Source organism: Ostrinia furnacalis, unplaced genomic scaffold, assembly GCF_004193835.3.
Source record: "Ostrinia furnacalis isolate ACB-3 unplaced genomic scaffold, ASM419383v2 OfSCF0535, whole genome shotgun sequence".
In the NCBI taxonomy this organism is placed as follows: domain Eukaryota; kingdom Metazoa; phylum Arthropoda; class Insecta; order Lepidoptera; family Crambidae; genus Ostrinia; species Ostrinia furnacalis.
In genome coordinates, this window is record NW_021130774.1 from 76,864 (window position 1) to 101,628 (window position 24,765).

The 24,765-nt window shown below is 34.8% G+C and overlaps 3 protein-coding genes across 3 annotated transcripts; 2 read left to right on the forward strand and 1 right to left on the reverse strand.

Moving 5' to 3' along the window:
* Positions 1-4,398: 4,398 nt before the first annotated feature.
* Positions 4,399-6,552, reverse strand: Non3 (Ribosome production factor 2-like protein Non3). Its single transcript, XM_028322896.1, has 5 exons — positions 6,437-6,552; positions 5,965-6,180; positions 5,264-5,537; positions 4,970-5,111; positions 4,399-4,705 (listed from the first exon to the last, which is right to left on the reverse strand). The coding sequence occupies exons 1-5, from the start codon at positions 6,457-6,459 to the stop codon at positions 4,419-4,421; spliced, it is 942 nt and encodes a 313-aa protein (XP_028178697.1). The 5' UTR covers positions 6,460-6,552; the 3' UTR covers positions 4,399-4,418.
* Positions 6,553-10,754: 4,202 nt separating this feature from the next.
* LOC114366114 (organic cation transporter protein) lies at positions 10,755-20,831 on the forward strand. Its single transcript, XM_028322901.1, has 5 exons — positions 10,755-10,878; positions 15,886-16,276; positions 16,674-17,081; positions 19,009-19,252; positions 20,030-20,831. Coding segments are annotated over exons 1-5 (1,473 nt in total). The 5' UTR covers positions 10,755-10,877; the 3' UTR covers positions 20,459-20,831.
* A 547-nt stretch (positions 20,832-21,378) lies between these two features.
* Positions 21,379-24,624, forward strand: LOC114366113 (organic cation transporter-like protein). Its single transcript, XM_028322899.1, has 3 exons — positions 21,379-21,973; positions 23,343-23,750; positions 23,848-24,624. The coding sequence occupies exons 1-3, from the start codon at positions 21,621-21,623 to the stop codon at positions 24,608-24,610; spliced, it is 1,524 nt and encodes a 507-aa protein (XP_028178700.1). The 5' UTR covers positions 21,379-21,620; the 3' UTR covers positions 24,611-24,624.
* Positions 24,625-24,765: the final 141 nt, after the last annotated feature.

Sequence of the window (24,765 nt, forward strand, 5' to 3'; positions counted from 1 at the left end):
CATTTACAATTATAATTCTTTAAAAGGAATACCACCGACTAGTGTGGAAGCCGAAAGAGCCTTCTCTGCTGCTGGCTATAATATTGCCTCTAAAATACGCTGCAGTTTGGCAGACAACACTTTAGACATGCTATGTTTTCTTCGCAAACATTTCCAATTGAATGATAAAAAAAATATGAAAGAAACTAAATAATTCTTTATCATTCAGCTGAAACAGTTTTTTTTCTGTTGTACTTGATTGTATTTTTATATTTGATCTCAGTAATTGAAGTGTAATTTGATTAATCTCATTTAACGTTAATTAAAGTGAAATTACGTTGATTTAATTTGATTAATGTATTGTTTTATTTGCCTCACATAATATTTTTCATAATTATATGCGGGATCCCGCCAATACCGGGATCCCGCGGGATTTGAATTCCAACTCCCGCCAATACCGGGATCGAGCATGGGGTGCGGGATTGGAAGCCCTAATTCAGAGTGATGTTCCTCGTAATACGGCGCCATTCCTCGCGGACTGCAGCTTTCCGGGTACTTTCGCTAACCGAGCACTTAGTTGCGGCCTTGATATAGTGATATAGAGAGGGCTTATTGTGAGAAGTAACCTTTCAGTAGGTACCATTATGTGATTACTGGGAAGACACTTGGACCTGTTGCTGATTTCTTCTCCTGCACTTGGACCGCCATCAAGGTGGCGTTTTGTGCAAGCATTTCAGCACCAAGGGTCAATACGGAAGCTCTCTGGAAAGACTACAGCACTGCTCAAGCTTCAATCAAATCGAAAGCCTCCTCATAGTCCACGTACGCCAAGCGTTATAGCAGGTAATACTCNATGCTGTGATATTCTTCTTCTCAGTCGGTACACTCTTGTCAGAGTGGTCGTGGTCATCATTTTGAATCACTATTCAGAGTAGGGCTTCCAATCCCGCAATACCGAGATCTCGGTATTCCGGGATCCCGCATCATTTTTTAGTCCCGCGTGCTGCGGGATTACGGGTGCGGGATCCCGCGGGATTTGCGGGACTGTAAAGATACATGCGCACGACCATTCGCTACCGCGATGTATGTATGTATGTATGTATGCACTTTTGATGTACCTTCAAAATCCGTGTAATTACTGTGCGTCAAATGACGATGAAACATTCTGTCTTCAACCGAAAAATTTACTTCGAAAACAAATTAAAGAATTCGTCATGAGAATGAAGTTCGGCATTTTAAATTCAAGGGTCTTATTCAAGGGACAAACAACTGTGAAGTTTCGCCATCTGATCCTGATCTTACTTTACAAGAGGAGTTGGAGTTAACTATATCATCAGCATGTAACGTAATTTGCCCGTCACCATCTCGAGCTAACANGTTGGAGATTGCTCGCGTCTCATCGATATTGGTGCCTTGCTGATTTTTGACAGCATAGTTAGATAGTTCACGGAGCAAATAAACACCTTGAGTTCAAGATATACGGTCAATTTTTTTACGGAGATTTATTTTCGTTCAATGGGAAGTATATCGCACGTCGTCGAATTAAGGGTTAAGAATACAAGTTCACCCATTTGACCCTAAGTGAGCTACTTTTTTTTAATCGATATTGTTGTTTTTTTTACATGTTACAGAATAAACTGGAACTGTCTCAAAATTCAATGTTTCCAGTTTCCATACTAAATGTATGCCGACGGACGACACATTATTAGAAGTGTAATTTATTTTTTGTTAATTAATAAACTTAAAAAGTCGGTTAAATAAACTCCTAATTTGCATCTTTTTTTAAATTATTTGTGAAAAACATTAGTTTTAGGCTTTACTTGCTATAAAATTATCAAGAGATGAGTGCCATGACTGTGATAGTACTACTTAAATGTATGGAAGACGGAAACATTGAATTTTAGGATAGACCCAGTTTTCTGTAACTTGATGTTGATACCGTTGGATAGAGCTCGTGTAGCACTTTTAGGATCAGTAACCAGTTTTACGATATCTTGTGTAGTTTTTAAAATTATGTAACTTTACCAAATGTATGGAAGCTGGAAATATTGAATTTTCGGATAGTTCCAGTTTATTCTGAAACCTATTATTAGCACCGTTTGAAATAGCTCGTGAAGCACTTTCAGGATCAGTAACCAGTTTTTCGTTATCTTGTAATAGTAGGTATAGTTTAGAAATAATCGGGTGAGATGACTTATCGTATCCACCCTGTATATATGTCGCAGTCGGATTGTATAATCCGCCGTTTTACATTACCACTAGGCATTTTACATTACAGCTCTGTTTTGTAATACGGCGGTTCAACGTTTAGGCGGATTGTCATTGCGATACGTTCTTCAATACGGCGGCCCACGTTTAGCCGCATCGTACTACTACAGATTGTAGGGTGACCATACTTACAAAATAAAACAATGTTTAATGAAAATAAATTGTAATAAGACAGATTTTAAGAATTATTACCTTCGTTACTGTATACTAAATAATATATTTGGCTTCAGTATTTTTTTTTACTTATTTATAAATCACAAGGGATAGCCATCTAAAAAAAAGTAACTCAAAACAATTAGACTTTTCTAAACATTTTAAGAATTAATTAGATATTTGGCTTTAGTCTTTTTTAGACATTAAAAATGATCAAAGGGAACAGGTAACTCAAAACTATAAAGTTTTAGTCATTTTTTCTGGGTTATTTTTCTTTAAGATAAAATTATCTTCACCGGCCACAGCCATGATTTCATATTTTTACACTAATAATATTGTGTAGGATTCCGCCGAACACCAGAATCCATAGCCACTTTGTCCGGCAGCGCCACGGTATTGAAAATAGGAACTAAAAACTGTCAAAGCGGCGGGTAACACGCTGTTTTACATTACGGCTAGCCGTATTGAAGAACGTTTGGCGCCGAATACATTCCGGCGGATTTTCATTCAGCAGTATTCAATCCGGCTAGACGTTAATCCGCCGTATTACAAAACAGAGCTGTAATGCAAAATACCTATAGTCCGATTTTTAATTCGACGGAATTCTGACAGCTGTCATTTTTTGACAATTCAGATGTAATAAGCCTTTTTTGCTTAGAATTAATAATAAATAATATTTAATTAAATTTCATCAAGTACAACTTACAAGAATGAACTATTGTTTGTATTGTGAATTCAATGTACACTAATTATTATGTACATTTTAGAGATTAAATAGAAAAAAACGTGTTTTTAACACAGTAAAACAACATATTAACATAAACGAAAATATGTATTGATCATCAATCATCATTGTCGTCATCATAATCAACTTGGATTATAAAATTGGCATCTTGTTAAATTGAGTATTTTATGAAGCTAAGATTTTATTAACAAAAGGATTTTCATAAAAAGGTTTGTAACCCATGGATTATTGGGCAGGGATTCCAGTAATAGAAAAATAATTTCCCAATTTTTTTTGTAACTTCCATAATATGATAATAAAAATTCAAATAATCATTTTGAAATGATCAGTACATTTTTAAGCCTTAGTTTTTCAAGTGAAACCTTAAATTCAAGAAAGGATTATTTTTTAATTTGTGAAAATGCTCTCCATTCATAATGGGAATGTTTCAATGTTGACAACACTTGTGAAATGTCAAAATTCCGTCGAATTAAAAATCAGAGTTTAGCTGTAATGTAAAACGGCGGATTATACAATCTGACTGCGACATATACATGATTTCTATGTAACTCTAACCATTAAGGCTGCACACGCGACGGAAGCTTAAAAAATGGAGTAACTTCTCCCGTTTTCCCAAAATTTCCCTTCACTACTCTGCTCCTAAGTATACTAAGTATAACCTGTCCAGGAGTATGAAGAATAATTGTACCAAGTTTCGTTAAAATCCGTCGAGTAGTTTTTGTTTCTATAAGGAACATACAGACAGACAGACAAAAATTTTACTGATTGCATTTTGGCATCAGTATCGATCACTAATAACCCCCTGATAGTTATTTTGAAAATATATTTCATGTACAGAATTGACCTCTCTACAGATTTATTATAAGTATAGATATTTTAAAACTACTTAGAAAATGCTTTTTTAATGCCGTAGAACTCGTAGACCCGTTGGGAAAACACCTAGAGCTGTGGACCTTTGGGGAATAAACCATCATGTTTTAGGTATGTACGTACAATGAACATCACATCAAGACTATACATTATTATTGTTGCAAAATCATTTATTACAAAGACAAAATACCACAATGTTTAGCTTAATATAATTCATGCTGTCGTAGTGTCGTCTGTCAGTACATCTACCTATTACATAAATTACATTATACCTTTCCAAAACTAGCCTTTATTGTAGATTTTTTTCCATGATTTAGGTATGAAGAAAGTATGTAATTTAAAATAAATAAAACTAGGTGATTAATAAATAAAAATAAGTGATTTTTGTAACAAATCCATTTATTTATGCTGTTGTTTCGGCTTGGCTGGCAGCTTTCTTTGCCTTTTTCTTTTTCAGGAGCATTTGTTTCTTCTCTTCCGTTGTTTTCTTGAGACCCTTCATCTTTCGAGTCTGTAGTTTGCCGATATCTTGTTTGCCCATGTGAATGCGACCCAACTTTGAACCAAATGCATCTCTGGAGATATTCTTTTTAACACCTGTCTTGGCTTCTCTTGGAATCCTGCAAGCTTCTTTGAAGAGATCATTTGCTGCTAATTTCGTTCTTCTCAGTTTGAAATCTATTGATGGGCCTGAAATAAAATTAATATTGTACCTATATGTTAAAATTTTGATGTGTGATGTATTTTAGAAGGCTTTGTTTTGATAGTGATTTTATATAAAAGTTTCATCAATGATTTATGAGTTATAATTACTTAAAAACACAAGTATTTATTTTTTTATTCCATATAAAGATTACAAGTGGAGGTGAATAGTGACATCTATATTCATCTAGAATCTAGATTCAAGATTATACCTCTTTCTAAGTCTATTGTGAAATAAAAACAAAAAATTACCAATTTCCTCCAATTCCACTCGAGGTGTCCTCTGACCACTTTTCTTTAGCAGTATCCTGTATGACCTCAGGTAAATCATACCGTCATCTGTGGCTGTGAAACTGAGTACATGCTCCAAACCCTGCAGCCTGATTGTCTCGACCTAAAACGTAACCCAAAATTAACTATTTAAACAACAAGAAGGTACAGAGTTTTGTTTTGATCGATATAATAGAGAAGGATATGGATTATCAAACCCCAAGCTTTAAAATATTATTTACATTATTTTTTCAAGAGCAAGTTCTAGTGTTTTACCTTTTCTCTGTAGAAGAAATCTGTGAACAATGACTTTAATCTTTTTAGGTCTTCGTTCAAGTCCCAGGCTGGCCCGTTGAATAACAGGCAAGGTTTGAGCCCCGCAAGGACTTTCATGTTCTGGAAATCTGACATTGCTTTAAAGTTCTCAGCTCCGAGCTCTATCATATCCAATATTGAGTAATTGAAGGTCCTTCCCAATATTATGTTGTGTGGCCTCTTTTTGGAATGTGAACCCACTCCAAACAATGCAGCATCTTTTTTGTCACACAACCTGAAAATAAAAAAAACATTATTAATAATCAATAACCATTCACTGTGAGTCTGTGAACAAATAAGTCCTGCTTTACTGATATCTTAGCTACATAATATTGCTGGATTATTACTAAAAAGGTTTCTTTCATTGATTCTAAAGAATTAGCTTAACAAATCAATTTATAAGCAAACCAAGATGCAGTACAAGGCTAGTAAATAAACATGAACACAAACTCAAGGTTTTGAACTGGATAATTTCTGATGAAGGTTACATTTAAAATTACTTATAATGATGATTTACTTGTATTTCTATTCATTAATATACTTTTAGTACAGGTATTTCTATAAAGAAGAAGTTTACCAAATTGATAACAGTAACTAATTAAAGTTAATGGTAGTTTAAGATTGTAAGTTGTAAAAGAAATTAAGGATAAAAAATAACTTACTTTTCAATAAGTGATGCATCTTCAAATGGTACAAAGTCATTTTTACGGGTAAAATATGCAGCATCTGGCTTTTTCAAGTCATAAATGTCCTTCAATAGTTTTCTGGTGCGCTCTGACGGATTGCGTCCTTGCATGAAGAGGCATTGCTTTGGCCCTTCGACGGGCTTAGGCTCTTTAGCAAGCAATACTTTTTTACCCCTACGTGTGGTAGGTTTCCTATAGAAGAAAAAGAGTGTTAGGTTATGAAAATACTAATAATGATTATACAAGTATCATGCTACATAAATACTTAATACATGTGCCTTTAAGAAATGTATATTTAAATTCACATGAAATATTTAAATGCGTACAATAACAAGATTAACAAACAATCATTCACAAATAATTTAAAGCTGTGAAGTTTTATGTAGTGATGATTCCTTACTTATAACTTTTACCAATTTATTAATGTTAATAATATTGTCAAACTTACTTTATTCTCTGCATTACTGGCATTATAATTATTTAATTGTTTTCAATTAATTGAAATTAACTATTAAAAACACACGTGGAAAAATATTCACGATGTTTCGTTATTTGACAGAATGAATTTTGTCAATTTGACATTGACATATTTGACACTTGACAAGTTTTTAGGCAAATGCATTAAGTGAAACAGCCAAGTCTTCAGTTTTTATTTTTCTTACATAAAAATGTAATTTAATAACGACTTTTTATTTATTTTTCTTCTCTTATAAGTATTCAATGTGTTCTATTTAAATTATTGTGTGTACCTACAATGTTTCACAAACGAGGAGCTGAGTGCGCTAGTAGCGCCATCTGTGATTGAGTGTTACCCTGCCTACACTACGTCACTTCTTCGCCCGTGGTCGTCACTCGAAAACTTTTCCGCCCCAGTGGCCATCAACTGTGTGAGCTATTCCCGCCCACTGCCGCGGGAGCCCGAGAGGTGCCTGGATGCGGGCGGCGCAGGACCGGTCGCTGTGGAAATCCATGGGGGAAGCCTTTGTCCAGCAGTGCGCACTGCGCAGTGGCCGACGTCATTTAGCTGAAACGAACGAGGATTATTGTGACTTTTTCAGGGGTCGATACTTAGCTCTTTTTTACATTTAAAAGCTTGTGTATACTCGTGAATGTTCATTATTACTAAGTTAGTTAAGTTCAGCTCATCCGTTACCTTCTATGATCTGAGCGTTTTACCCATTTACTTAGGGGTGTTGGAATTTTGCAAAATCCTGTCTTAGTGAGCACCAAGTTCTAAAAGGAACCCCCATGCAAAATTTGAGACGCCTAGCATTTGTAATTACTGAGATTTCGTGATGAGTGAGTCAGTCAGTGACCCTTCGCTTTTATACTTAAAAATATACCTACATAATTATATCTACATTCTGGGTGAATAAGTACCTATGCAGAAATGCTTTATTTGTACCTTTTTGTTCAATGGGTAAATAGGAAAATCATAATTTCTTTACTCATTATCATGTGCCTAACTATTACTAGTAGACTCGAGTACTTATTAGTTAAGTAACTATTTATTAGATAATAGTCGCGAATTCACAAGTGGAAAATATCGACGCATAACAAACACGGAAAATCTTCGTGAGAAATATTTAGTCAACGTCACGTAACGTATGTTATGGTAGAGAAGCACATACTTAAAAACTGTACGATAAAGGCAATCATTTACCATCAAATGAGGAAAATATCAACCATTACTGATTTTATTACCTACATAACTTAAGCAAGTTCTTAAGCTAGAAGTGAAGTAAATATACCTGCTTACGTACTAACTTCGGTATTTACGGTATAACCCCGTTGATCTTCTTTTCGGAAGGAAATAGTCGCTTTTCCGGCTTAAGAACATAACCAGGGAATACAATCGAAGTAGTTGTGTAAGAAGCCACGATAGCCGAACGGTGAAGGGGTCGCACTGGCCGACTCGTGATCCGCGGGTTCGAATACCGCCGCCGCGCCGCGCGCTCCACTATTGTAATATATAATATATAATATATAATAATATATATAATATATAATAATATCCACTATATAATCTTTTTACAAAAAAATGTCTAGACTTCAAAAACACATTCTTCACTTCCTTCACCTCACAAGTCGTAGAAATAACACGGATAACAATTTTAAGCTTCAGTCAATATAACAAAGTCTATTTTCCTATCTATTTACTAATTCTATTTTATTTACCCAATCAATTTACTCGTGGGGTTATTGACGCGGCTTATAATTATTGTAATAATTAATGTCTAATTAAATTATCATGCTACATATTACAGCTTTCAACGAGCTACTACAACTAGTTTTTTTTTGTTTAGGTTTACAGTTAAGGTAAACGGCTACTAGTTCGTGATAGTACGTAAGTTCGTAAGTTTTTTTTCTAGCTCAAATAATAAGCAAATGGAATATTATTTATAAAAATTCTTTATTACTACAAAAACTCTATTATTTAAGCTATCTAAAAAACAAGTACTAACATTGTGCCGCCAAAAATGAGAGCAATACGAAGCTTCAAACTCTCAGAGAGCCAAAAACAGCCGTGCGGCGTGAAAATGTTGCTCTCACCGTTAGGTTAGCGCTCAAACTTCTTAAGCTTATAAAAAGGCGAAGAGACGTCCATTTGCATAAAACTTGTAATAGTGGTTTCATGTGTTCCTTGACAATTGATTTGGCTTAGAAAAAAGTAATATGAAAACGTAGAATTCCTTTAAAATTGCGATTAATTGACTCACGAAATAGCGTACATATAATTTTTCGGGTGTCCCCTGTTTCGTGATACTACCGAATCAAGGATATTATAGATAATATTTTGATGCTTGGTTTTTAAATAATTATTTATGATAATTGAAATGTAAGTTATGAAACAAATAATACATTTATTTAAGTTTCTCATGATCTAAATTCGGTATATGTTTCGTTCACTAGAATTTATATGACACGAGTTTGAAGTTCACATAAATGACCAATTATAAGATAAATTAGCATAAGTGCTACCAGCGTAATTTTGGTTTTAATTCGATTCGTTTTATTTATCTTGGTTTATTTGTATTTTATATGGGATAGATAATAGTTAATTGACACAATTTGACAATAATCCATGAATTTTACTTGGGGAATTTGGAATAATTAGTATCACGAAACAAGGAACCGTAATTATTGTTACTTTTTCCCAAGTTCGTGATAAAGCTCTTCTGGAAGGACTGGTCTTTTGTTCTAAACGTCCTGCCAGAAGATTATCGCAAGTCCTGCCCGCAGTACGCAATTTGTACGTGTTTGCTTGCTGGTCCTTCCAGCAGTACGGTGACCTTCAAATTTGAACTCATCCTCACCAGAAGTAGTAAACACTTGGTTAGTGTTTATTAAATAAAAAGTCATGTCGTAGAATCATTTTGTTTAACCAGTATTTTACTTTTCTTAATATATTATAAACTTGTTTATCTTCTTTCAACTTAACTAATAGGAACTATAATAAGGAACTTTAAATTAATTACTTTGGTACGTCACTTTGTATTAGAAATTACACCTATCACTTACAAATACACTACAAATTAAAAACAAAAACAAGAAATAAATTATAAATGTTTGATTAGGCTTGAATACTTCACATTCATTATAATATTATCGCCAAAATGTTGCCGACTCCACGCCCGGCGCGTCAAAATGTGTCGCGCGAGCGCGAAGGCGCTGCCCCCGTGTATACTCGTGCGCCATCGGGCTCCGACTAACGGTTAGTCGCGTTTTTCGATCTTGGGCACTATTGGGTGAAAGAGAGAGAAACACTCTATTTTTTCGTGTAAATTTGAAATTTGTACAATGTATACTTACGAAACTGTGATCTTTTAATTTTGCGTCCTACCGGAAGTACTTTAAGTCCTGCTGGCAGGACTCCGGGCGATCTATCATTAAAATATCCTAACTCGATGCGTAAAACTATATCCCGAAATAGGGGACATGAGTTCACGAACTTAGAAACAGAGCAAAATTTTATCACGAAACAGGATCCAAACAAGAGGTCCGCAGAACAATTAATATTAAAAAAAGTTTAAACAATATAACTATAATTTATGTATTAAGTTACTGTCAAAAGACCAAACTTTAGCATACAAAAGCTTTCATACTGATATCATCCTTGGTTATTTTTAAATAAATTGTTAAAGTCGTAAGAGCCTTAATATACCGAAGTAGGGGGCACTTACCTTAGCTTATTGCAAAACAATTTGAGTAACTACTTAATCCAATTAGTTAAGTAGCGATACTTCTTTGTTACTATACCTATTCTCGTGTCTTAAAAGTTTTAATACTAATCGCGAATCGTTTACAGAGGTGCACATACCTACTTTTCATTATGTAATTTTCATTAACGTTTCAAGAACTCGTGAATTTTTGCCTGCATTACAGGACGAAGTGAAAAGTGTAAAATCATTAAACTCATTTTTAATATATTAATTAGGTATATTATAACGCAATTACAAACAGAATTAACACTAACTACTAAAATACACCCTACATTATTGATTAAAGTATTTATTTATTTTATTTGGTGTACAAAACAGAGATACAACCATAACATAACATAGAACCACAGGCTATACAATATAACTTACAATACAACAATATTCTATTCTATTCTAAAAAAATGCATAATTCATGTTATCAAACAAACGAGTTTTTATCGCATCGGAATTCAGACGTGCGTCTGAGCTTTTGCGGGGCTTTCCTCGTCATGGCACCGGAGACGTGTCGTCATCGCAGTCAAGATGTGATACGATAATACCTACCGCGCAGCGAGCCGGCAATCAATGCGTGTTGGACCGCAGTCCGAGACGCTGCGACTACGTTTCAATCTCGCTGCTTTGTGTGATCTTCTAAAAAAGACAGTGCATCAATAAGGATCACTCAAAAGTAAGTCATTTTTTTTTTATTTATTTAACAATTTTTATCAGTTTGCGTTTTAAGTTCAATTTAATTTAAAAAAAATTTAATTTGGAACGTTGTATTCTTGAATTCTTCGTAGTAAGTAAGTTTAACAACACAAGATTACTTTCATTAATATTTTTTACATTTTAACAACAGTTTGGTACTTCAAAGTATTTTCAGGCTAAGTTTGGATTAATCACTCGAGTATAATACACGCCTAATATAAACATACTTAATATGTACTTATGCTCTAGTTAAAACTTAAATATACAGAAAAAGCCCTAGTAGATAGGTAGAATAGATGTTTTACATTCAAACACTCGCTCTTTCTTTTACATTTTTTTTTTTTGCTTAACTACTTAAAAAAAAACAAAGTTGAACAATTAATGGGCAAGCTTTATGTATCGAAAATTAATATTCTATTTTGTATAGTTTAGGTCACAATCACGTTAAATTAGTCATGATTTTAAATTAAGTAGTTATAGTTAACATAGTTATCTTAAAACGGTCTCACTCTAATAAGATCAAAGTTCTTAACACAATGTCATTTGCTTGCTTCGTTCCTGTTTATCAACATCCGAGTAACATTGATCCGATTGCATTCAAGTTCAATATTGACGATAAGAGTCCCATTTATCTTAATTTCGAGGATGGTAGAGGGTGTAGTTTGAGAATCTGTTAATTTAAATTGGACTAAGTACACCAAGTTTTGAATTTAAGAAAATTCTTATGTCACAAACTTGTTTTTACCGCTTTGTGAATATTTTTTATTACGGATAAACTTTTTATGTAGGTATTGACGCAAAATCTCTTACCCATTTACAATTAAGAGATGAGACACCTTTTTCTAAAGCTTCGCTTTAGCTTTTTAAGTCATGTAAGTACCCAATAGGTAGATGTAGGTACGTACTTCCTACCTACGTATCTCCTCGTCACTCGGAAATCATTATAAGTTACTTAAAGTTAAACTACCTACTTTACGAGGAGATTTCAAAGACCTTTACCTTTAAACTCTAACTACCCTGATCAAAACTTATACATAATAAACCTAATTATTTTTCGCGTTATCTATCAGTGCAGATTTTTAATATTTTAATAAAGTTTACTTCTACTTTTTACCCCTATGAGATAAGAATGTACTCATAAGTACCTATTTAGTTATTAATTCAATACATTACAAAAGTAGGTGACACTTGATAACAGGAGTCAAGGTTCTGACTCTACCATCTGCCCAAGAAACGTTCCATTTACCGAACTTACTTACTCGTACATCCGCATTCACGAGCAAAACCGATCTTTCCTGCTACCTTTACCTACACCATTCAACCATTTTTATAGTTATTGAAAACATTATTTTCTGTTGTAAGAAACGTTCGCTATCGTTAAATTTAACGAGGGTGATCAAGTTTCGCTTCCATTGTGCCTTCACACTACTCGACCTCTCATGACATCTTGATGTAAAGTAACATCGTAGTCACTTACGTCAGAAAGTTCAACGATGATACGTACTATCCCGGAATCAAGAAAGTTACAGTTCAATCGTTATTGTACCATTACAATACATACTGTCCCAATGGACATGACTAATCGTAATCAATCAAGGTTCATAGGGCGTAATGATTGTAAATTATATAAGCATTATGTACATAACTTACTATTTCAAATTAACAAACTAGATGATTTTACGCATTTAACGCAATCATAATTATACTAATTTAGCAAGTGACATTTACTTTCGCTTTACATATGGATTCTATGAACTTCTATTATTATGAATGAATAACAATGAAACTAGTTTTGGTAACTACTCGTACTACAACCGCTATTAATCTAATTATTAATGGAAATCACCCATATTAGGGTTCTTACACAATTTATTAACAAAAGTAACTTTAAGGTAGTTCCGTAGTTTTCGTGTGAATAATTTTAGCTTCAAAATCGTTGTCTCGTAAATTATTATTCCGGGAACCATTTCGAGACGTGCAATTTATGGAAAAAAGCTTAAGGTTGGTAGGTAATTTCTTTTTGGAGTAGCGGTTATTATGGGCCGACGTACTTCATGCAAGGGTGAACGCTCTCCCGACCCGGTCCAGTGTAGTTTTCCATCATTTCTTCGAGTAGTGTCTGCGTAAAGTGGTGTTGCTACCTTCTCGTACCTACAAAAATAAGTCCCTTTAAATACGTACTAAACTATACAGATTCCTACTTAACTTATACGTCCATCAGACTAAAAAAATGCGTGTTTAAATCCAAATCATCATCAGACTAAGGAGTATAATTTTCGTTCTTCCTGTCAACATTAATAACTAGTTTAATATCAATTATACAAAATACATATTATTATAGTTAACTCACTGCTCATACTTACTTATTGTTAACTTTTAACATTTTATTATTGTCTACTTATTTAAGAAATTAAGAGTAAATACCAAAACATAAATCTCTATCCCAGTCTTTAGTCGACTCTATCTATAGTAAAAGTAAAAGTTTTAAGTAATCTTTCTCGGTCAAATTAGATAGATAGGTAATTACGCTATAACCAATTTCATTTTAAAGAATATTTTTTGAATAGCCTGCAACATCTATAATCTATAATATAATAAGCAAGCTTACCTAACATTCAAATAAAACGAGTTTTAAGTTTACGTACCTACCTAGCTACCTCCTACACAGAACGGTCAGGACAACTATATGACATTTTTATTGTCGTTTAAAATACAATTCGGATGATCACAGGAAGCAGGCAATTGAAACTTTAGAGGATAATAGCTAATACAAAAACGGAGGTAGGTCTAGGTAGTTACTTTGCGTTTGTAGACACACGCTCTAGGTTTGTTTTTACTCTACAAAACATTTATTTTATTTATTTATTGACTTCAACCTTAATTGGTATTAGAAATATGAGACTTTATGCAGTTAGATTTTATTTTGTATTTTATTTATTTATTTTATTTATTTATTTATTATTCATTATTGAGCAATTACATATTTGATCCAAATAGCGTCCTAAATCCTCTTTAGGTTTGTCTAGACAATTTAATCGGATACTTAGACATGACGTTTCGATAATGTGAATTTTTAAGCTAAATTACACCAGTAGATAGTACCTACCTACTAGGTACGTAAACGTAGGGTCGTTAGTCAGAAGGAGGCTCGGCCAGTAAGTACCTACATTGCATCGGTATCGCTGATAAAACACATAATTACCACAAGAGCTATTTATGATCAGTAGGACCAATGTACACGATTAGCCTATCACATAACGCAATAGTACAAGTACGCGTTAAATCTTTATAATATCCTGAACTACAAAATAATTTACGTAATGTAGGTAGGTACTTAAACATTCATTCAACATTGTATTCAATTCAAAGTTAATAAGTGTCTTTTCAAAAAAGTCACGGTTTATTATTGGTACCTAGTCACCCTTGTCAGGGCCTTGTTTTTCACATATAAAAGCGGGTCTCTTTAGTCACCGGGAAGACAGACGACAGAGAGTCCACGAGGAACGTAAAATCGATAAAATGGTTTCGTTTATCGTGTTCGTATTAAAGTGTCGACGAATGTATGTCAACAATTTACCTTATCGCGTCTAGTACGCAGTTGTCTGATGAATAACTTGTTTCCTCGCGGACACACTGTCTGTGTTTGTGTTGCATCATGATTACTTACTGCGCCGGCAGACTGCGCCCCGCTCATCATATCACATCAACCCATATCTCTGGGTCGGGGGTGAGCTGACGAGTCGCCACGAGGCGTCAAGTAAATATTTTATTTCGTGGAATTATACCAATTGGTGTAAATAAATAAACCGATTAATCACTCATGTAAGTTAGGTACCTTGTTCTTAATTACTACAAATAAATTAATTTAACGCAAGTAATAATTAGGTTTACATACTTCTATTATAATAACTTCACTCACTTCACTGTTTTTCGCCTTAAAATAATGTTTTTTTTTTTAATTTCTACCTATTTTAAATCATGGTACGTGCATGTGCCGCGAATATGTTTCTAATGCAAGGAATAAAACATCCATGAGTGTTATCCAATCTTGTAGAATATTTATTATTACCTACCAACCTGCGGATTTAATCTACTCTGCGTATCGAATCACACTGCATTTGAGACCTCATTTTATTAAAACTCACATTTTAAAAACACGTGAAACTCAAGGTGAATGAGGTAAAATATATCGTAAACACAAAAAAAAAAACAAGAACATTAGTGGATACCTATATTTTTACCTCAATATTATGTTACACAAAAAGTGTGCATCACTTATTGGGCTTGTGCTTTTTTGCAAAAAAAAATTAACAGTCAAGTGGACTATGTATTATTGTAACGTAAAGCTGCGCTAACGCCTCGGGAAAATATACATAGAGACTCTCTGTATGAAATATTTTTTTAATTATGACAAAACGTGCATAGTCTTGGGTGTAACTGGACACGTTGTTAGATGTATAAAGGACTCCTTGACGTTTGACACGTGAGGAACATTGAACGCAAGTGGTAACAAGATATTATCTCATTGAGAGTGCAATCGTTACACTCTAGATATAAAGTGGTTACACTTTGCGAATAGGTATGAAATTGAACAGGGAAAAAGGTGTCAAATATCTTGTAAACCTGTTTCACTTATACATAAAACCTAAGCATAAAACATAAATAGCGATGCAAGATCATTAACTTTGAAAGATTTAAGTGATGAACCATAAATTACCTTTGGTATTTTCGCCAAAAATAAGTATTTTATCTCGACCATAACTGAATGCGAATATTTCCGTAGTTTTGTTTTCATAGTAAGGTCATAGAACTATGAGTATATCCTCTTATCAAAGTTACAAACAACACTTTAATTAGGTACCAGTCCTGAGTCAGAGACAACACCTTTTTTTGTTAATTTACCTACAAAAACAATAACTTTTTATAAACATGACGTACGTGAGACTTACAAAACGGTAAAAAATTAATCTGCCATAATTTATTACAGTGTTGGAGAACGAAACAAAAGACGTCGCGTCTCAGAATGCCTCCGAAGACCCCATCACGAAGGCAATCGGGGCCATTGGGAAGTGGCAAATATGGATTTGCTTCATCGTTTTCCTAGTCAAGTTCCCGGTGGCCTGGCACCAGATGAGCATCATCTTCCTCGCTCCTCCCACGAACTTCACGTGCGCTGAAAACCCCTCGACCGATCACTTCGACAATATTTGTCACGCCAACTGTACTGACTATGATTATGATCACAGCATATTCAAGGAAACAATCATATCTCAGTGGAACCTCGTGTGTAATAGAGAATGGCTGAAGAATCTCACTCAAACTATCTTCATGCTGGGAATCCTCGTCGGGAACATGCTCTTTGGACATCTCTCTGACAGGTCAGTTGTGAGAATCACTGTGCAAATCGTATTAAAGCATTACAACCATCTCGAATAAATTGGCACATCCTGTTCGCTATTGTAAGATTAAGATATATCGGGGTGCCGGATGAGATTAGTTTAGCAAATGACGCCTGAAAGGGGAGCGTTCTATTTTCGTCGGTCCCACAATTGCCGAATTGTAGCTACCGCAAGTAGGCTACAGTATGTACCTTGCTCTGGGAACCAAAATATGATCTTAATTTACGGATATCAGAAAGATAACCTTAGGCATTGATCTGTTTGCGATAAAACTTCCTCTGAGATCACGTTTTGTTGCGTGCTCTCTCACGCGATTATTATAATGCAATATCTAAACATAAACGTTTATTGATAGCTTTTTTATGTTTACTTACAGGTTCGGGCGTCGGATGCCTTTCCTTGCCGCAGTTTTTCTCCAGCTGATAGCTGGTGTAACTACAGCATATTCCGTGAACTGGTACATGTTTACGACTCTACGGTTCTTCCTCGCCGTTGCTACTGGAGGAACTATGGTCACCAGCTTCGTCCTCACCATGGAACTGATTGGGGCCAAGTACAGAGAAAGCGTTGGCATTATCTACCAGATTCCCTTCAACATTGGGCACTTGTCCTTGCCGTTATTTGGCTACTACCTACGGGATTGGAGCACTTTCCAGCTAGCTATATCTCTTCCATCAGTGCTGTTCCTCAGCTACTATTTCTTCCTACCAGAATCGCCAAGATGGCTATTGACCGCTGGAAAAGCCGATGAAGCATCTAAAATCATGGAAGTTGCAGCTAAAAGGTAAAATATTCACGAATTTTTCCATTCTATAGATTCATTAAAAACAAGTCTAACATAAATAGACACTATAATATCTGCGTTAATATAAGTGTAATGGAAACAAGTACTATAAGCCCGTTGACACCAAATTGCCTAACCCGAGAGATTGTGCGAAACTGCGAACCAGTTTTTGATTGCAGAGTAAATTATTTATGTTGGAAGTCGAAAACTTGCAGTCATTAAGACATTCAGTTCAATTCCTGATTTATTTAATAAAAAGAAACCAACAGCGATACATTGAAAATATTAGTTATACGATTTAGACTGGTATAGCCAATGACAGGATTCCCTCTTTAAATAAGTACCCGTAGTATTATAATTTTTTAAAATAAGGTATTTGTATATCCTAAGTGGGTACTTCTCATTTACACTCAAATTTGATGGTCACACAATAATAGTTCATAAACGATATAAGTTAGAACAATACCTTTGAAATCAGATGATAAAATATCTATTTAGCTACATACAAAATAAATTTTATCGTAATAGAAGCAAAATTAATACGAAAAAATCACATGAAACGATAAAAAACGGGGTCATTTTCGCGTTCTCATCGTGTTACACCTTCGGTTGCAATGAAACATTTGGTTACTGCATTCACAATTTTCATTCAATTTGTGTGTAGCATGTACTAAAATCGTTCGTTCGTTCGTTCGTTTCAGCCAAATGACGTCCACTGCTGGACAAAGGCCTCCCCCAAGGTTTTCCACAATGAACGGTCCTGCGCTGCCCGCATCCAGGCTCTTCCCGCGACCTTTACCAGATCGTCGGTCCACCTAGTAGGAGGCCTGCCCACGCTACGTTTTCCAGTCCGTGGTCGCCACTCGAGAACTTGAAATGAGGAGATCCGTAGGAGAACCAAAGTAACCGACATAGCTCGCAGAATTGCTAAAATCATACTAAAATCATTGTAATTAAATATACTTTCCACACAATAGTCAAAAAAATATCTTCTTATAATTATTTTGAATTGAGAAAGCGAAATACGTTGGTCACAGGATTTTAGGTACCTAAAATTTTGAGTTATAATATAAGATTGCCGTTAAACCGAATACCAGCAACCAATCACAGCGTTCTATTCGGTTAACGTCAGTCACGCTTCGACCATTGGGGAGGTGAGATAGGTCGATCGTCGCTCCGCGAAAAAAATACGTAGCTTTTTGTGATTGTCCATAGACATACCGTCGCTTGCTTGAACAATATTTTCTACCTCTAAAATTTAAACAATTTAATTGAAACTTTGCCATTGAAAACTTAACATGTTAGACTTTCATAGCAAATGTTGTGATAGGGATAGAGACATGCGATTTTTGGTTTTACAAAGATAATACGATAGAGAATAATAAAAAGTAATAAAAACTACCAGTTATAGGGGCATTTTTTGGAGAAATTTATCAAATAACCAAAAAAACACGAATTTTTAAGCAGATTTTTTTCAAAAAGTATCATTTTTTATTATTTGTTGGCATTTTTTGTGTATTTTATGTATTATTTTAGTATCGCCTGTTATTTTGCATTATTACTATTTTTATTTTATCAGGATATACCGCTTAGTTTAAAAGTTATTACGTTTTCTTTACAACAAGTAATTGGAAGAAAAAAAAATCTATAAAAAATTTAAAAAAAATCTCAAAAAATTTTTGTCCTCTTTTTTGTCGATAAAAATAGGTCTAGTTTCATCTATTTTCATATGTACACTTTAACGTGACTCACACTGTATAAAGCTTTTCATCCTCAAATCTTAAATACAAATAAAACATACTAGGACATTTTACACCGTCCATCTTGTGTTCAACTAAGCAAAAGTTTTAATACACACTGAATAAATTCTTTTTTCTTATAAATAAACTCATAAACACTGAAAAATAACATCTATCCTCGTTTACAGGAACGGCCTCCCAACAGAAGGCATTGCGTCGTCCACGCAGAAGATGGTTGTGGAAATGAGCAATAAAGTGGAGGAGCACGCCTCGTTCTTGGCGCTGTTCCGAACGCCACGCCTGCGCGCGCGCACCGCTGCCATCTGCTTCAACTGGTTCGTGTGCGGGCTGTGCTTCTTCGGCGTGTCGCAGTACATCGGCCACGTCTCCGGAAACATATTCACTAACGTCGCTATCTCTGCTGCTATCCAGGTAATAAAATCATCATCATCATCATCATTTCAGCCATAGGACGTCCACTGCTGAACATAGGCCTCCTCCAATGCTTTCCATGTTGATCGATTGGTAGCGGCCTGCGTCCAGCGCTTCCCTGCTACCTTTATGATGTCGTCGGTTCACCTTGTAGGCGAACGTCCCACACAGCGTTTTCCGGTACGCGGCCTCCATTCCAGAACCTTGCTGCCCCATCGGCCGTCAGTTCAACGTACTATGTGCCCTGCCGATTGCCACTTCAGCTTGCTAATCCGTCGGGCTATGTCGGTAATAGAATACATAAACTAAAAACTGTGGTCATCAAAGACACTTTTTACGATTCCAATTTTCTTACTTACCAGTCTTATAATCAAAGTTACTAGACCACGAAGGTCATCGTGCAAATATTCATCTTGCTGATGAACAAAAGGACATTTTATGAATTAATAGACAGGTTGTAAGATATTACAGTTTATATTACTTAGAAATTCCATAGTTGTATTGTTAATAGAGATTGTTAATAGACACAAAGGACATTAACTGAATCAAGAGATCTGCTGTTTGTATAATTGACAATATTAGTCATCAATAACAAAACAAATCGCCTAAAGTCATAACATGATTTATCTACGCATATTATGTTTAACTACAATTCATGTAATTTTATTAATTAGTCTTATCTCCTTGTTTATAAAAATGTAGAAAAACACTGTAATTTTTGCATAATGTCTTAACCTATAAAGTATTTTCAACATAAAACTTGTTTTCATCTTTCAGATTCCAGGCACCTTGGTCTCAATATACGCCAACAGATTATTGGGCAGAAAGAAGACATTGATCACCTCCAACTGCATAGCTGGCTTGAGCTGCTTACTGATTATGATCGTGCCGCATTCCGGGGCCAGCCACCTGAGTCTCGGCTGCATCGGCCTGTGGGGCACCAGCATATCTTTCGCCACAGTGTATCTATACGCTGGAGAGCTGTTCCCAACAGTCGTCAGGAACTCAGGAGTGGGCCTGTCGTCTACAGTCGCGAGAATAGGGTCCATGATCGCCCCGTTCGTGGCGACTCTATCTAAAACTAGCCCATGGCTGCCACCACTGGTCTTTGGCCTCATTCCGCTTGCCGGGGCTGGCCTCTGTGTCATCTTACCTGATACCCGCGGCAAGAAACTCCCAGATACACTAGAAGAGGGCGAAGCGTAATCTCATCTAGCGCTAAACGTATTTAAGGCTTTTATAATGCAAATAATTTTATTAATCTTCTCAAAGTATTCCTTAATGTGCCTTGTGTAAGAATTAATCGACGTATTTTTAAATGTTACTCAATGTAATGATGAGTGTTATGACAAAATAGTATTCGTTGGAATTTATTTTTAACTTTGGAAAGTTAGTGAAGTCCTTTGTTGTGTTGACTATTACGAGATCTTTTTACATAATTTTAAGAATTAGCTACGCTCCATAATATTGTTCCCTATAGGCAATAGGCTAGAACTAAGTTCAACCATGCAATTGATTGTCTATGTAAAGGTACATAAAGGCTGTGATAATTAAGTAAATAAAGTGTAGCACAATATTATATGTTATTTTATTTTCACTACACACAAATCAGACACAAATGCAAAAAAGAATCTTAAGTTTTAAAAATATTGTACATCCAGCAAAGGCAGCAATGAAACTGCTTTCACTATTTTATATTATGTTAGTGTTTTATTTTATATTACTAAGGGCTGATTTTTTAATCGTCAGATATCTTTTAAGTGAAGAATAACTTTGTCATTTTGACATATTTCCCATACTAAAACTGTCAATATGCCAAACTTATTCTTCAGTTAAAAGTTATCCGACCATTGAAAAATCAGCCCTTAATATTGTTTTATCTAGTAGGTATGTGGTGTAATCTTTTTGGTAATATTTTTAAATAAAATAAATAAAAGTATTAAGTTTAAGTAAACAACACGCATATGAATAAATTTCGCTATCCGGTTCTGCGTCGACAGCAAAATGCTGTTCGTGTGTGAACGCCGACACGACGACAGGAAAACAAATGAACAATAACAAACAAAAAGTACGACCGATGGCATCATTAAGTAGTACCTATCAATAATTTTAAATCAAGATTTTAATATATGTTGTTCTTTGTTTAGTTAAACCATCTCATAAGATAAAGACGCTCATCTCCGTCTGTTGCTGGCATACATTTTATCGCAATTTTGTGTAAAGTACGTATCAAGTGAACCGTAATACCGGTTTTATCTTTACCACGCGTTACTATTTGTACTCATGTAGTACTACTGTAGTTTATTCTTGATTGTCATAGTGTGTGCATTACTCTAACGTGTGATACTGTGTGTAAAAATTCTTAAAAATGGAATTACACGGTGAAGATGGGATAGAGAAAGCAATCGGCCGCTTTGGAAGATACCAGGCTTGGATACTTTTCCTTATAACATTGGCTCGTCTGCCTGGGGAGTTCCAATTGAGCAATGTAGTGTTCTTGCTACCTAAGGCAGATTACACGTGCTTGGATGACGGCGTAAACAATGCAACCAACTACTGTCCATGCCAAAACCCGGAATTTGATACCAGCACTATTGTCACCTCGATCACAAGTGATTTTCAGTTGATATGTAACAAAAAATCATGGGCAAGTCTCTCACAGTCAATGCTGCAAGTTGGAGTCGGAGCAGGGAGCTTGATTTACGGATTCATCTCTGACAGGTAAATTATCAAAGATTTAAGTATAATACTACAAACGAAAGCACATCAAGAAAAGCTAAACACTGTGACATCTTATGCCGTTGTGTAATACGAATAACGCTTCTGCTACAAAAAAAAAATAGTCTGTTGTGCTGGCCTATGTTCCAGGCTTTTCGAGTGTTACCAAATTCTCATTCATTTTATTCCTCCGTTTTACTTTAAAGTAAATCTAAAATAGGATATCTATAGGACCGTATAGCTATTGCCCACTTAAGCATTTCAAACACATTGAGATGAAAAATTAAAGAAAGTATTTTAGTTATCGACCTTTTATGACTATTTTCTTATAACTCAATAAACTGTTAAACAGAATATTAACAGTTTTTAGTTAAAACTTACGTAACTTAGAAAATATTGAAATAAATTTAAAATCCTTCAAAAAGTACAGTCATTGCCCATTACTTACACTAATTGCCCACATCAAAGCACAGTAATTGCCCAGTATCTTAAAACAAAATAATCAATTTTAAAATGACAAAATAGGCTTTAAATAAACAAAACAAAACATTAAACTTAAATTCTAGTAGTACAGTCTTCAAAATTTCAAAATAAATTGCGTTTGGCCTTATTAACTATATTATCAAATTCTTGAGCTGATGTTGATGAGTCAGAATCGGTAGAGACAGAATCATCTACTTCAAAACAAAGATGACGCAAAAATTTGAATTTTATATGTATTTTTTTTTATCTTCTTTGATATCAGTTCAAGTGGTTGCTCAAAATGTTCAATTCGCTGTTGGTTATTCTTCCCTAAAGTTGTATCTATTTCCTTACAATTAACATTTTCACTAGTAGATTTAACGTAGGATTTTCATTTTTTGTATTTGCGTTTGAATTTTTTTAAGCCAAACCATATTTTTCAGCAATTTATCTTGTAGATAAATTGTTGGATACATCTTGTACAGCCTTTTATTTTTTGGCCGGCACTTTTGATTTTGGACCAAAATGGATGATGTCCTTTAACCTCTAAGCTAGTAATTCCTTAGTAAAATTGTTAAAGTCTTTACCTGTTTGAGTAACATTTTCACCCGTCTTGACAAAATCCGCCATGACTGTTTTTTTAAGTGTTTCCTATTGTTAATTTTAAATCTACAAGTACATTGATCTCGGTGCCATCTACTTAGTAAATTCAAATCTAACTAGAGTGATTCAAAGTCAGCACCTGACAATATTATTCTTAAAGCGGGCAATCACTACCAGTGGGCAATCACTCTCTGGTTTACCTACAGATTTTACATAATTTAACTATGTGCTAGTTTTATTACTATCGATAGTAGGTACCCACTCCTATAATATAACATGTTTAATTTTCTCTGATTATTGTTTGTAGATATGGCCGAAGAGTAGCAGTTCTTCTAGCACTATTCTGCAATGCTTTATTCGGAGCGCTGTCGTCCCTCTCCACCCAATTATGGATGTTTATGATGTGCCGTTTTTTGTCTGGATTCGCCCTGGGAGGAACAATGCTATGCTGCTTCGTCATGATGATAGAATTAAGCGGAAAGTCGTTTCGGCCTTACATGATGGGACTGGCCGAAATAGCGTATGTTTGTGGATACATTATATTACCCATAATAGCATACTTTGTAAGGGAATGGAAACAGCTACAACTAGTCACATGTGCACCTTGGTTTATAGTCGTCTTATACTACTGGCTTATACCCGAATCACCGAGATGGCTAATTACTGTTGGTAAGAAAAAAGAAGCTGTTGTTGTCCTAACAAACATAGCAAAGAGGTACGTTTCTTAATTAATATTTTGAATAATTTCGGTTGGTATGTGCTATATGTAACATAAATACACTCATTCCGTGTATTTTTCTGTTTATTTGCAGAAACAACCGGCCGGTGGAAAATATCGAAGCCATTGTTGATCAAATAGAAGCCGAGTCAATACCGAAGGATCCACAACAACGAACGGGTTCCTATGCTGATTTATTCAAAACTTCTAAGATAAGAATGTACTCAATATTGACTCCTTTAGTGTGGACTAGTTGTACCTTAATATACACTGGCATTAACCAATACATCGGGCGCTTGCAAGGTAATATCTACCTCAATGTTCTTCTGTCGGCAGCTGCCTTAACTCCTGCACCAGTATTAATAGTGATAGCATCTTTATATCTAAAAAGAAAAATAAGCGTTATAACTTGCTTTGCCATTACGGGTTCAGCATTACTCGTTTTTTTAATTATACCTAAAAATATGGAGTCGACTATTCTAGCCTTTGCAATAATAGGTCAGATAGGCGGCTTTGGTGCCTTTGTGTTAACGTATTTGTTCACTTCGGAAATATTTCCTACTATTATAAGGAACTCTGCGATGGGAATGTGTTCAACGTTTGGCAGAATAGGTGGCTTTATAGCCCCATTCGTGGTGAACATTGGAATAGAATGGGTTTCCATATTAATATTCAGTTCTGTAGCTATATGTGCTGCGGCCCTATGTTGGATGCTTCCTGAGACAAATGATATTATATTGTTGAATTCTATTGAACAAACCGAAATTGCACACAGCACAAAAGGAAAAAAAACAAATAAAAAAACAATTTCGAACGAACTTCCTCTAGACTGTAAACTTCCTACTTCATTAAATTAATATATTTTACACTACTTTTTTATTTGTTTTCAACTAAAAAACACATAATATACATAAATACTGCTCATAATTAATATTCTTATTAATATGACCTTAACAATAAACATCGAGATTTTCTCATCGTACTCAATTACAGACTAATAGTAATAAAAAAA